Source organism: Calonectris borealis, chromosome 19, assembly GCF_964195595.1.
Source record: "Calonectris borealis chromosome 19, bCalBor7.hap1.2, whole genome shotgun sequence".
Classification (NCBI taxonomy): Eukaryota; Metazoa; Chordata; class Aves; order Procellariiformes; family Procellariidae; genus Calonectris; species Calonectris borealis.
In genome coordinates this window covers 12,451,945-12,463,499 of record NC_134330.1, presented here as the reverse complement: position 1 = coordinate 12,463,499, position 11,555 = coordinate 12,451,945, and the positions used below count along the sequence as shown (strand labels likewise).

At 50.7% G+C, this 11,555-nt stretch overlaps 1 protein-coding gene across 3 annotated transcripts; it reads left to right on the top strand.

The window, feature by feature from the left end:
- The first annotated feature begins 6,517 nt into the window (after positions 1-6,517).
- LOC142090710 (caspase-1-like) lies at positions 6,518-11,444 on the top strand. Of its 3 annotated transcripts, XM_075169042.1 has the most exons (11): positions 6,518-6,632; positions 6,717-6,870; positions 7,292-7,346; positions 7,857-8,129; positions 8,459-8,595; positions 8,822-8,998; positions 9,200-9,434; positions 9,564-9,716; positions 10,345-10,454; positions 10,818-10,923; positions 11,206-11,444. In XM_075169042.1, exons 3-10 carry the CDS (start codon positions 7,340-7,342, stop codon positions 10,908-10,910), a joined length of 1,185 nt encoding a protein of 394 aa, XP_075025143.1. In that variant the 5' UTR covers positions 6,518-6,632; positions 6,717-6,870; positions 7,292-7,339; the 3' UTR covers positions 10,911-10,923; positions 11,206-11,444. The 3 variants fall into 3 exon arrangements, with proteins under 3 accessions (XP_075025143.1, XP_075025145.1, XP_075025144.1); XM_075169044.1 differs by lacking the exons at positions 6,518-6,632; positions 6,717-6,870; positions 11,206-11,444 and having other exon boundaries at positions 6,901-7,346; positions 7,884-8,129; positions 10,818-10,927; XM_075169043.1 differs by lacking the exons at positions 6,518-6,632; positions 6,717-6,870; positions 11,206-11,444 and having other exon boundaries at positions 6,902-7,346; positions 10,818-10,927.
- The last annotated feature ends 111 nt before the right edge of the window (positions 11,445-11,555 follow it).

Here is an 11,555-nt window from a genome sequence, read left to right as displayed (position 1 = left end):
AGTAAATTGAGACGATGCTGTTCGGCGTGCAGTATTGGGCATCGGTGTATTAAAGTAAATAAAATCCATCAGGCACCGGAGCCAGACTTAACTGACCTGTTTAAGCCTCCCCCTCGACCACAGGAACGGGGTGCGGACTCGGACGAAACTTCCACTCCCCCATATAGCCCAGTATCTTCCCGCACCAGAAAGAAATCTGTCCCGACAGCCTTGCAGGCACCCCTGCGAGAAGCAGTAGGACCCGAGGGTGGGACAATGCTAATCAAGGTACCTTTTTCCACTACTGACTTAGGGGAATGGAAAAAAGTTGCAAAGGATTATAGGAGTGATCCGATAGGGGTAACCAAGCATTTTCAGTTTATAATAAAACAGCACAACCCTGATTAGAGGGACATACAACTGCTATTAGAATATATGACAGAAACAGAAAAGCAGTTGATTTTAAAAACAGCAGGAGATTTGACTGAGGATCACTACAAAATCACAAGAGAGGATGTAAAGAAATTTTTCCCTCTCCAGGATCCAAAATGAGACCCAAATAGATCAGCAGATATAGGAAAACTACAAGGCTATCAAGAGTGGATCTCAAGAGGAATGGAAAGGGCCATCCCCAAAACTATAAATTGGTCAGTTTTGTATGCAGTGAAACAGGGTCCCTCTGAGTCCCCATCCGAATTCCTGGATCGATTGAGAGATGCAATGCGCCGTTATACGCCACTGGACCCTGGGTCTGAAGTAGGGATACAACAGCTAGTTTCTTTGTTTCTAGGTCAGTCCACCGGGGACATTAGACGTAAGCTCCAGAAGTTACGCACTACAGAAAGCAGGAGTTTGGAAGTATTGTTGGATGAAGCGTGGAGAGTGTTTAGCAATAGAGAGGAAGATTATAGGCAAGGGCAGAAGAGAATAATAGCGGCTGTTAGGGAAAAGGAAGAAAGGATACCTAGGCGGCTAGGCAAAGATCAGTGTGCATTTTGCAAAAGAATTGGTCATTGGAAGAATGAATGTCCGGAGAAATGGAAAAGGAAGGAAAAGGAGTGGAATAATCAGAAGAGAAAGATAGTAGCTCATGTGAAAAAGGACTGATGGGAACCGGGAGAATCTACCCTAGCGGATCCACTGGTTATAATGCAGCTAGGGAAGGAGCAAAAGAAAGTAGAATTTCCGGTTGACACAGGGACAACGTATTCGGTTTTGAATCAAGCCTTGATGCCCCTGGGAAGTGACTATATCATGGTAAAAGGGGCAACTGGCCAAAGTGAAAAGGCATATTTTTGTGAACCTCTGAGTTACAAACTGGGAAAACAATGGGGCATCCACAAATTTCTGTACATGCCTAACTCCCCAAAAGCACTTTTGGGGAGGGATTTATTGGAACAATTGGGTGCAATAATTAAATTTGAAAAGGGAAAAATTACTCTGGAGGTAAATGACCAGCAGTATATCCAAATAATAAGTTTATCCCTAACTAGTGTTCCTACAGAAGGAAAAATCAGCGAAGAAATCATGAACCAGGTATATCCCGGGGTATGGGCCACCGATGTGCCCGGGAAAGCAAAGAATGCTTCACCTGTTGAGGTTAAGCTCAAAGACGGACGACAGCCGGTAAGAATCAAACAATATCCCCTAAGGAAGGAGGACAGGGAGGGAATTCAGCCAATAATAGAAAAATTTTTGCAACTGGGATTATTAAAAGAATGCGAATCTGACTTTAACACTCCCATACTACCTGTCCGTAAACCCGACGGGTCATATCGGGTGGTCCAGGACCTACGGGCTATAAATAAGATAACTGAGGATCTCTACCCGGTAGTGGCTAATCCATATACTCTGTTAACTGTATTAACGCCTGAGCTAACTTGGTTTACTGTTTTAGACCTGAAGGATGCCTTCTTTTGCCTCCCTCTCCATAAAGCCAGCCAGAAAATATTTGCATTCGAATGGGAAAACCCCAAAACCGGTCACAAGACTCAACTCACCTGGACGGTGTTGCCACAAGGATTCAAAAATAGCCCTACCATTTTTGGCAATCAGCTTGCAAAAGACTTGGAATCATGGGAAATCCCGTCTGAAAAGGGAAAACTGCTACAATACGTGGATGATATCCTGATTGCCACCGAAACAGAGAATGATTGCATCACCTGGACGGTGAGTCTATTAAATTTCTTGGGGCTCCAAGGGTACCGGGTGTCTAAGAAGAAAGCCCAAGTAATACAGCGCAAGGTGGTTTATTTTGGCTATGAAATCAGTGCTGGACAAAGGACTTTGAGACAGGCCCGAAAAGAAATAATATGCCAAACTCCGAGACCGCAAACGGTGAAGGAGTTACGAACTTTCCTGAGGATGACTGGGTGGTGCCGACTGTAGATCTACAACTATGGACTGCTTGTTAAACCCCTGTATGCACTAACGACCACTGAGCAGAAACCCCTTAAATGGAACAAAGAGACCATACGGGCCTTTGAGCTGCTAAAAAAGGCCCTGATGTCAGCCCCAGCCTTGGGACTCCCAGATGCAAGTAAGCCGTTTTTCCTTTTTTCCCATGAGAAGTAGGGGATTGCCCTAGGCATATTAGCTCAAAATCTGGGCCCGTATCGACAAGCAGTTGCCTACCTTTCCAAACAATTGGATGCAACTGCAAAGGGTTGACCAGGATGCTTGCGAGCGATCGCGGCCGTAGTACTAAACATCCAGGAAGGCCGAAAATTCACCCTGGGCCAGAAAATGACTGTGTTGGTGTCCCATACAGTATCTGCAGTACTAGAAGCGAAAGGTGGACACTGGCTTTCCCCACAAAGATTCTTGAAATACCAGGCTATAATGGTAGAACAAGATGATGTGGAGATTGTAGTCACTAACATTGTCAATCCAGCCTCTTTCCTCAGTAAAAACACAGGAGAACCAGTGCATCATGACTGTCTGGAAACCATAGAAGCAACATATTCGAGCCGTTCGGACCTGAGAGACAGTCCTATGGAAAACACGGAAAATTGGTTCACGGATGGAAGCAGCTATGTCCTAAGTGGTAAAAGGCATGCCGGATATGCCATTACCACCAGTCAGGAAGTAATAGAGTCAAGGCCTTTGCCCATGAATACCTCTGCACAGAAGGCAGAAATAATTGCTCTAACTCGCGCCTTGGAATTGGCCCGAGGCAAAGCTGTGAATATCTATACAGACTCGAAGTATGCCTTTGGAGTTGTACATGCGCATGGAGCAATCTGGAAGGAGAGAGGATTACTGAACACACAGGGTAAAAACATCAAACATGCAGAGGAGATCCTGAAACTGTTGGAAGCAGTCCAACTCCCTGAGAAAGTGGCGATCATGCACATTAAAGCGCACCAGAAAGTGAATTCAGAGTTGGAATGAGCTGGCGGACAGAGAGGCAAAACAGGCAGCCAAAGCAAAGGTAAAAACAGAAGGATCTTTAGTCCCTGACGAGCGAATCTCCCTAGAAGGTAAGCCAGAATATACAAAAGAAGATCAAAAGCTTATTACAGATTTAGAAAGGACATATAATAAAGAGGGGTGAGCTCTCACCCCACAAGAGAAACTAATCATTCCCTCCTATCTAACATGGTCTCTGATAAGGGAGGAACATAAGAAGAAACATTGGAAAGCAGAAGCCTTATATAAACATCTAATTAGAGAGATCGTAGCCAAAAATCTATACACCACTGTGAGACAAGTAACTCAACAGTGCGATCTTTGCCTCCAGATTAATCCCAAGAATACCCCCAAACCAGAAATGGGCCAAATTGGGAAAGGCAACGGGCCTGGACAACAATGGCAGATCGACTTTTCAGAACTCCCAAGAAAAGGGGGGTATCGATATTTATTGGTGTTGACTGATACCTTTTCAGGTTGGTCAGAGGCATTCCCTACCAGAACAGCCAAGGCTCGGGAGGTAACTAAAACATTAATACAAGAAATAATACCACGTTTTGGGGTTCCAGCAACCATATCTTCTGACAGAGGACCACATTTCATCTCAAAAGTAGTACAACAAATTAGCCGCCATTTGGGCATAGATTGGCATCTTCATACCCCATATTGCCCTCAGTCAAGTGGCCAAGTAGAAAAAATGAACCACTTAATCAAACAGCAGATCGTAAAATTGGGACAGGAAACTAACTTGGCCTGGCCTCAGTCTCTTCCTTTGGCTCTTTTGCGCATACGAACTAGGCCAAGAGCAAGAGAAAGACTGAGCCCTTTTGAAATCTTGTATGGACGACCCTATAGAATACAGAAAGGGATGTCTACACAAGTTAGGGATGAAATCATGACCTCCTATATGGTGGCATTAGGCAAACAACTCAGTAAAATTGAGAAGCATGTGGTTGGAACTCGAAGTAGGGGTTTGGATGAGCCTGTACATAACATACAACCTGGGGACTATGTGTATATAAAGTCTCTTACAGAAAAGACTTTGGAGCCACAGTGGGAAGGACCATTCCAGGTACTCCTTACCTCCTTCACGGCAATCAAGATTGAAGAACAGAGCGCCTGGATCCATCATACCAGAGTGAAAAAGGCCCCTCGGTCACTATGGAAATCAACACCAGCTGGGCCCCTAAAATTACGCTTTCAACGAAAAATGGGTATTCATGGGTATTCATCGTAGATATAATAGGACTATGGGCAAGAACAGTTTATACGTAGAAAAGTAATACCTTTTTACAGCTCCATAATAAAATCGCTGGAGTTATGAATTGGACTAATTGCTGGATGTGTTCACACCTGCCAAAGAGTCTAGGTAGTGGTCATCCAGTAATCGCCACAATTTTCTCAAATGATTCTAGAATAACCAAGGCATTTCAGAACATGTCCCTTAAAGAATACATAGACGTTGGACAAAAGAATCTAAATTGGATGATTGATTTAAGCTCATTGTGGAACGATACCCAAGGAGTGCCTTGTGTTCAGAGGTGCCGAATAAAGAATATTACAGGAATGGAGAGCAATATAGGGGGAAATCGCACGAGTAAAGGGTGTGAAAATTTGAAATTTGTAGGAGATTATCCCAATTGCACCTCGTATATTAGTTATGGAAGTGCAAATATGTGGGCTAGCAAACAAACTAGACGAAAAAGTAATACTACTCCCAAAGGCTGGCCCACCCCAGTTGAACGAGGGTGGTACTGGATTTGTGGATCCAAGGGATATAAAGTATTGCCTCTGGGATGGGCAGGTAAATGTGCTATGGGAACTATAATACCAGATATTGAAACTAAACGAAACCTTACAGATTGGGTGGGATCAAATGGACTGTTACGAACCTATATGAAACAATTTAGAGGAAAACGGAATGCTAATCCATTAATAGAAAGAAATACTGGATTCCATAGTTTTGCTAGGTGGTTTCTCCCCTAGTTAGGAGTAAGTGAATTAGAGAAGGCTTTAGTAAATATATCGGCCGCTCTAGAAATTTTAAGTAATAGCACTGCTGAAACTATCAAAGCCCTCCAAAAAGAGGTTTCCTCCCTGAGTAAGGTAACTCTCCAAAATAGGTTGGGTTTGGATATGTTGTTCGCTCAGCAAAGAAGGTTGTGTACGGTTATAGAAAAGCGATGTTGTACATATATCAATCATGAGCAACAAGTGGAAAAGGACCTATCTCAAATTTGGAAGCAAACTAAACTTTTCCATGAAGTAACTAGAGATGATACATCTTGGGGCCTTCAGGAACTATGGGAGAAACTTACCTCTTGGTTACCGAATTTAACATGGCTTAGACAACTGTTTATTATAATAATAATTATTATTGTTATGTTTATAGCTCTCTGTATTACAGTTCGATGTAGTCTATGGTGTTTCAAAAACACAGGAGACTCTTACAGTGAATGGAAAAAAAATCAACTACGACGTAGACTTGAGTCCAATAAATATTTCGAAAAGACACTAGATAAAGAAACATTATGTTAAACCGAACAGAGTAAAAGAATTTACTAACTCTTCAGAAAAGGGGGGAATGAAAGGGTGAATGAGAAGGGATGAGTGATTAAAGAATTGAAACTATGGGCGAAATGACTTAGTACATTAGTTGCAACATTTTTGTAAAGCTCAGCGGAGGAATCGCAACAACAGTTCCTGATAAGAACCAGGAGTTTGTTCGAAGCCAGTTGAAACCAACCCTGTGATTTAGGTAAAGGCCAAAGAACAACTGAGTCTGCGCAAAGACGAGGGTTATTAGCGGTGACGAAGAGGAACCACTAACCTTCATCCCCACGACCCCCGACGACCACCACCAGGAGGCAATGCGCAAGCGTAGATAGGAGGGGCTCATGGAAATAACGTCTTGAAGCTTATTTTAATACAAAGCGGGGATAGGTCATGCATATATATAGGTGTATTATGTATATGCAACATTTCGCTGTATATATTTCTGGCAAGTACCGTGTTGAGGCGCGCACGACTTTGGTGGGGTTACCCCCCGTGCTGCCCAGCGCTGAATAAACATACCTACTTTACAATCTCACAGATTGTGAAGTCTGTTTTCCGCAAGTCAGCTGCGCCCCACAGCCAGCCGCTGCTTGCCTCTGTCTCCCAAAGGGCTGGATGTCCCTCTTCCCCACGGCTCATCCCTGGGTTTCCCCACTGCTGGCGTTACTTCTGCCGTTCCCACACAGGTCTCACCCTACACTCAAACAGCCCTGCTAATACACTTATGGGGCAACCTCAGGCTTTCTTACAGTCCAGATTTTACATTTCAGGCAGGCTCCCCTTTCCCCCAGCGCTGGCGGGATGGAGACGGGGCTGGTGAACCCTTGGGTGGATGAGGATGCTGCTGCCCAAGGTGGTGTCTCCCTGCCAGCACCTGGACAGGGCAGCGCGAGGAAGGGATGAGCCAATCTCAGCCCCAGACAGGTTTGGAGGGTTTGGGGGTGTGGGGACAAAGGGGAGGTTGGTCCTTGGTAGAGCACAGCCACCTCTGCAGAGCTGCCCCATGCCTGGCTCTGCGAGGTGCAGGAGGGCTGGGAGCCTCCTCCTCGCCCCACGGGTGCTGGGTGTTGCAGCGCTGGGGCCGGTTACATGCGTTCATGATGCCCCAGTGTCACGGGGATGTGCTGAGCACCCCCAGGAGGAAATCCGAGCGTGGCTGCAAAGGGCGCAGGGGCTCTGGTCCTACACCTGGTGGGCTCGCAGGTGTGTGCGGGGCTGTAGGTGACCGTGGGAGCTTGAGTGGGGCACGGCAACAGCGCAGGCGTAGGGCCCGAGCAGGGAGACAGGAAGTGAAGCTGTGATGACTTTTTTTTTGTGAACATTTACTTTCGTTTCCCCCCCGCAGCAGAAATAGACTTTGTGCCTCCTTTGGCAGGCCGGGGACTGAGGGGCGATGGCAGGTGAGTACGACTAGCGGTGCTAGGGCTCAGTGGTGGGACGGGGTCCTGCCCGGGGCCTGCTTGGGCCCTGCTCGCCGTGGCCGGCCCGACGCACAGGGACACAGCGCAGCATGCAGGCTGGGGCCCGGGACACTACATCCCTGAGTAGCTGGGGCCCTGCTCCTTGCAAATGTGTCCCCTGGGGCACTTTCTGTGGGTGTGTGGGAAAAGGAGAAGGTGGGTGATGGCAGGGGAAGCCCCCGGGGTGGGCAATGAAGGAGGGAACAGCACCCTGAGTGGGGAATGGGGGAGGGGGAGCACCTAGGGTGGGTGGTGGGGGAGGGATCAGCAGCTGGGGGTGGCAATAGGGAAGGGGGCAGCACCCAGGGGAGGCGATGGGGAAGGGGGAGCAGCTAGAGGGGTGATGGGGAAGTGATCAGCACCCAGGGAAGGCAATGGGGAAGAGGAAGCACCCAGAGCATCAGGAGCCATGGTGTTGGGGCTCTGGGTGCTGACGGGGCCGCCCTGCAGACAAGCTGCTCCTGAATGTGCGGACAGCCTTTGTGGAGCGTGTGAACAAGCCGGTGATCTCTGGACTGCTGGACGAGCTGCTGGCCCAAGGGGTGCTGAGCCTTGAGGAGGTGGACGAGGTGCACGATAGATACACGGTGCGTGCCGACAAGGCCCGCTGCCTCATCGACAGCGTGCGCCTGAAGGGCCCCAGGGCCAGCCAGATCTTCATCAGCAGCCTCAGGAAGCGCGATGGCACCTTGGCGGAGCAGCTGGGTCTGGCCACTGAGTCGGGTGAGAGATGCGGGGCTGTGGTCTGCCCCTGCCCATGCTGGGGTTCCCGGCGCCTCTGGTGGGATGCTGGAGCGGGGCCTGGCCCTGGCGAGTGTCCAAGGCGTGAAGACAAGAGGCAGTGGGCATCCCCGGTGTCACTGCTCTGTGGCACTGAGTCCCCCTTGCCATGCAGCAACGACAGGGCTCTCAGGGGTGGCCGTTCCCCGTGGGGCTGAACAGGGACCCCCCAAAGGGGCAGAGCCCAGCTCTGCTCATCCATCCATGCCCTGCAACAGTCCCCTCTTGCTTCAGGTGCTTCCCAGTGTAACTGTGGAGCTTTCTGCTTGCAGGGTCCCCTGGTGTGCAGCTGGCCTCCCCCAGGACTGAGGCCCCGCCTGGCTCCCCCGTCGGCATCCAGGGCCACCAGTGGATCCGGCAGTGCTCCCTGAGCGAGTACCAGCGCATCAGGGACACAGAGGGAGACCAGGTGCTGCGGGCAGAGGAGATGAGAGGAGGGCTGCAGCGTGGCCCGGCCGCCCTGCTGGAGTAGGCAGGGGCTTTGCTGACCCACGAGCAGGGCAGGAGATGTGGGAAGATGCCCACAGGGAGATGTGGTTGCTGCACCCGTGGGCCTTCTCTGCTATTAGCTGCCTCCCAAGAAAAGCCCCCTGCACCCACCCACCACTGAGTGCTGCCCCCCTCCGTCCTCACAGATCTATCCCATCCATCTACCACGGGAGACACGGACCCGCAGGGCCCTGCTCATCTGCAACATTGAGTTTGAGCACTTGAGCCGGCGGGATGGGGCTGAAGTGGATGTGGAGGGGATGACGAAGCTGCTGGAAGGGCTGGGCTACATGGTGGACATCCATTGCAACTTAACTTCTGAGGTAAAGGACTGCACAAAGCAGCTGCCACTGGCCCCGGGAGTGGCGTGGAGACCCTCCTTGTGTGCGTTGGTGATGGGGGGCTCGGGCACCAGAGGGACACCTTTGTCCCCAATGGCAGTGGGTCCTGCCCACAGCTTGTGGCTGGGTCTCCACACAGCTGGTCACAGGTGGCTGATGTTCCTTCCTTGTGCTGGTTCGTAGGGGATGGCTACGGTCATGAAGAATTTTGCAGATCGCAAAGAGCACTGGACCTCTGACAGCACCTTCCTGGTCTTCATGTCCCATGGGGTCAGGGCTGGGCTCTGTGGGACCAAGAGCAGAGGCGAGATCACAGACATCCTTTCCCTCGACACCATCTACGAGAAATTCAACAACAAGCGCTGCCACGCACTGCTGCGCAAACCCAAAGTAGTCATTATCCAGTCCTGCCGTGGAGGTAAGTCCCCGCTACAAGGTGCCTATGGGGCGAGCGAGCCGGCCAGGCTCTCCCAGGGCACATGAGCCCAGAGCACGAGGTGGGGACGGGACACCCCATCATCGCTGATGGCTGGCCTTGCCTTCCTAGGCAAGATAGGGTCCGTGATGGTGAGTGACTCCACAGACCCTGCCGTGCCCACGCCCAGCTCCGCTCACACGATCCCTGCAGGGCTGGAAGATGACGCAATCTGTGAAGTCCACCTGGAGAGTGATTTTGGCACTTTACATTCCTCTACGCCTGGTAAGCAGTTCCTGGAGACAGTTGCCCTGCCTGAGGGCAGGTGAGGGAGACAGGACTCCCATTCCTGATGCCATGGGTCTCCTCCTCGGGGTGGGTCACCGGGGGTCCCCTCCATCCGGTGACCGCTTGGGCATTGCTCCAACAGCCTCTGGAGAAGGCAGTGTCCCCCAGTGCCAGGGTACAAGGCTGCTCCAGAACACCCACAGATCCCTCTTAGCGGCACCAGGGCCAGAGCTTTGTGCCCCTGCCTGGCTGCCTTCCCTTGCCCCGGCTCCAGCCCTCCCCACCGGCTCTGCCTGCACTCCTTCCCCAGCCGATTTATCTCACCACAGTGGCTGGCTGGGGGAAACTGTCTTCTCCTGCTGGGTCACAGATGGCTCCAGGCTGTGCCAGCCTGGGAGCTGGCATGGCTGGGAGCATGGGAGAGCAGGGAGGCTTGAAGAAAATATTCATGTCACTTCTGTCTTCCCTGGGATGCCATGTCCTTTCCCCATGCTGTGGGTTGGATGGGCCAAATAGAATGATCTCAGAGAAGGTGCCCCAGTCTCCTGCTCCAGCACCCAGTGTTAATCACTGTTGCAGTGAGGGACACCAGTGAAATCACAGTTGGCATCTTCTGTCTCCCCAGATACTGTCTCCTGGAGAAGCCCAGTAACGGGTTCCATTTTCATCCAGCGCCTGATAGAGCAGTTTCGAAACCATGCCTGTAACAGCGACTTACAGGAGATCTTCCGAAAGGTGAGGCTTTGTAGTTAACTGCAGGTGTGCTGGTAGATGCAGCCATGCCAATGGTCAGAAATACTGCTCAGAGCAGAGCTCGGGCCAGGGCAGGCCATTTCTCGGCAGGCCTCTCAGAAGCAGGCTCTGTCAAAATGGGGTCTGATTTGGCCTGGAAAGTCAGCTGGATCTGTGGAGGCATTGGCACCCTGCCAACGTGGTGGGCATGCAAGAGCCCAGCGTGTTGGCGCAGCCCGTGGCATCCCTTGTGCCACCAGACACATGCCTGGGGATGCCCCTGGGGATGCCTCCCGACTCCCTGCACCCTTCCCATGCTGGGAACGGTGCTGCCCTCATTTCTCCCCGCTGTCTCTCTCACCCCAGGTCCAACATTCCTTTGAAAAATTCCCTCGGCAGTTGCCATCACAAGAGCGGACTACGATGCTCAGGAAGTTCTACCTCTTCCCAGGCCACTGATCTCCTGCCTGTGGTGAGTCTCTTCACCTCGCACCTCTGCAGCAGCCTTTTGTCTGTGCCCCAAACCCGGTACCCGGCCAGCGAGGAGGAGTGGGGAGAAATTCCCTACGGCTCCTGAGCTCCAGACCTCGCGGCTCGGGCAGGATATCCAAAGGACTTGTGTGCTGGTAGCGAGGGCCGGGCAGTGGCCAGACTCCATCCCCATCTCCCAGCTGGCTGTAGGAGAGAAAGGCGCTCAAGGAACTTGTTTCAGTAGCCCGTGTCTTGGGAGCTTCTCGTCTAATGTTCTTCACAGGTGAAAAAATAATACATGGACAGCAAAAGTCTTTGAATTTGGGGAGTAACACAGCAGAAGGCTCAAGGCGAATGTAGCCCTGCTCCAGAGAGATTCACTTCTTCAGAAAAGGAAAGGACAAGAGGAAAAGCCAAGAACAGCTCTGCAGAAACACAGTGAATCTCCAAACCAGCTACTTATGCCCCCTCTGCTAGGCAATTACAAACAGACCTGCAATAAAATAGTCCTTGGTCTCCTGTCCTCCCTTCCTTTTGTGGTCTCCAAACAACCCCAAACTGAACAAACTCTTCCCAGGAAGCAGCAGAAACACCTGGCTCTGGAGCACCAAATGCAAAGCTGGTTAATGTCCC

Coding starts and splice junctions, on each gene's coding strand:
- LOC142090710 (XM_075169042.1), top strand. Junction 8,596..8,821: donor GGGACACAGAGGGAGACCAG/GTGCTGCGGGCA, acceptor CCGTCCTCACAG/ATCTATCCCATCCATCTACC. Junction 10,455..10,817: donor TACAGGAGATCTTCCGAAAG/GTGAGGCTTTGT, acceptor CTCTCACCCCAG/GTCCAACATTCCTTTGAAAA.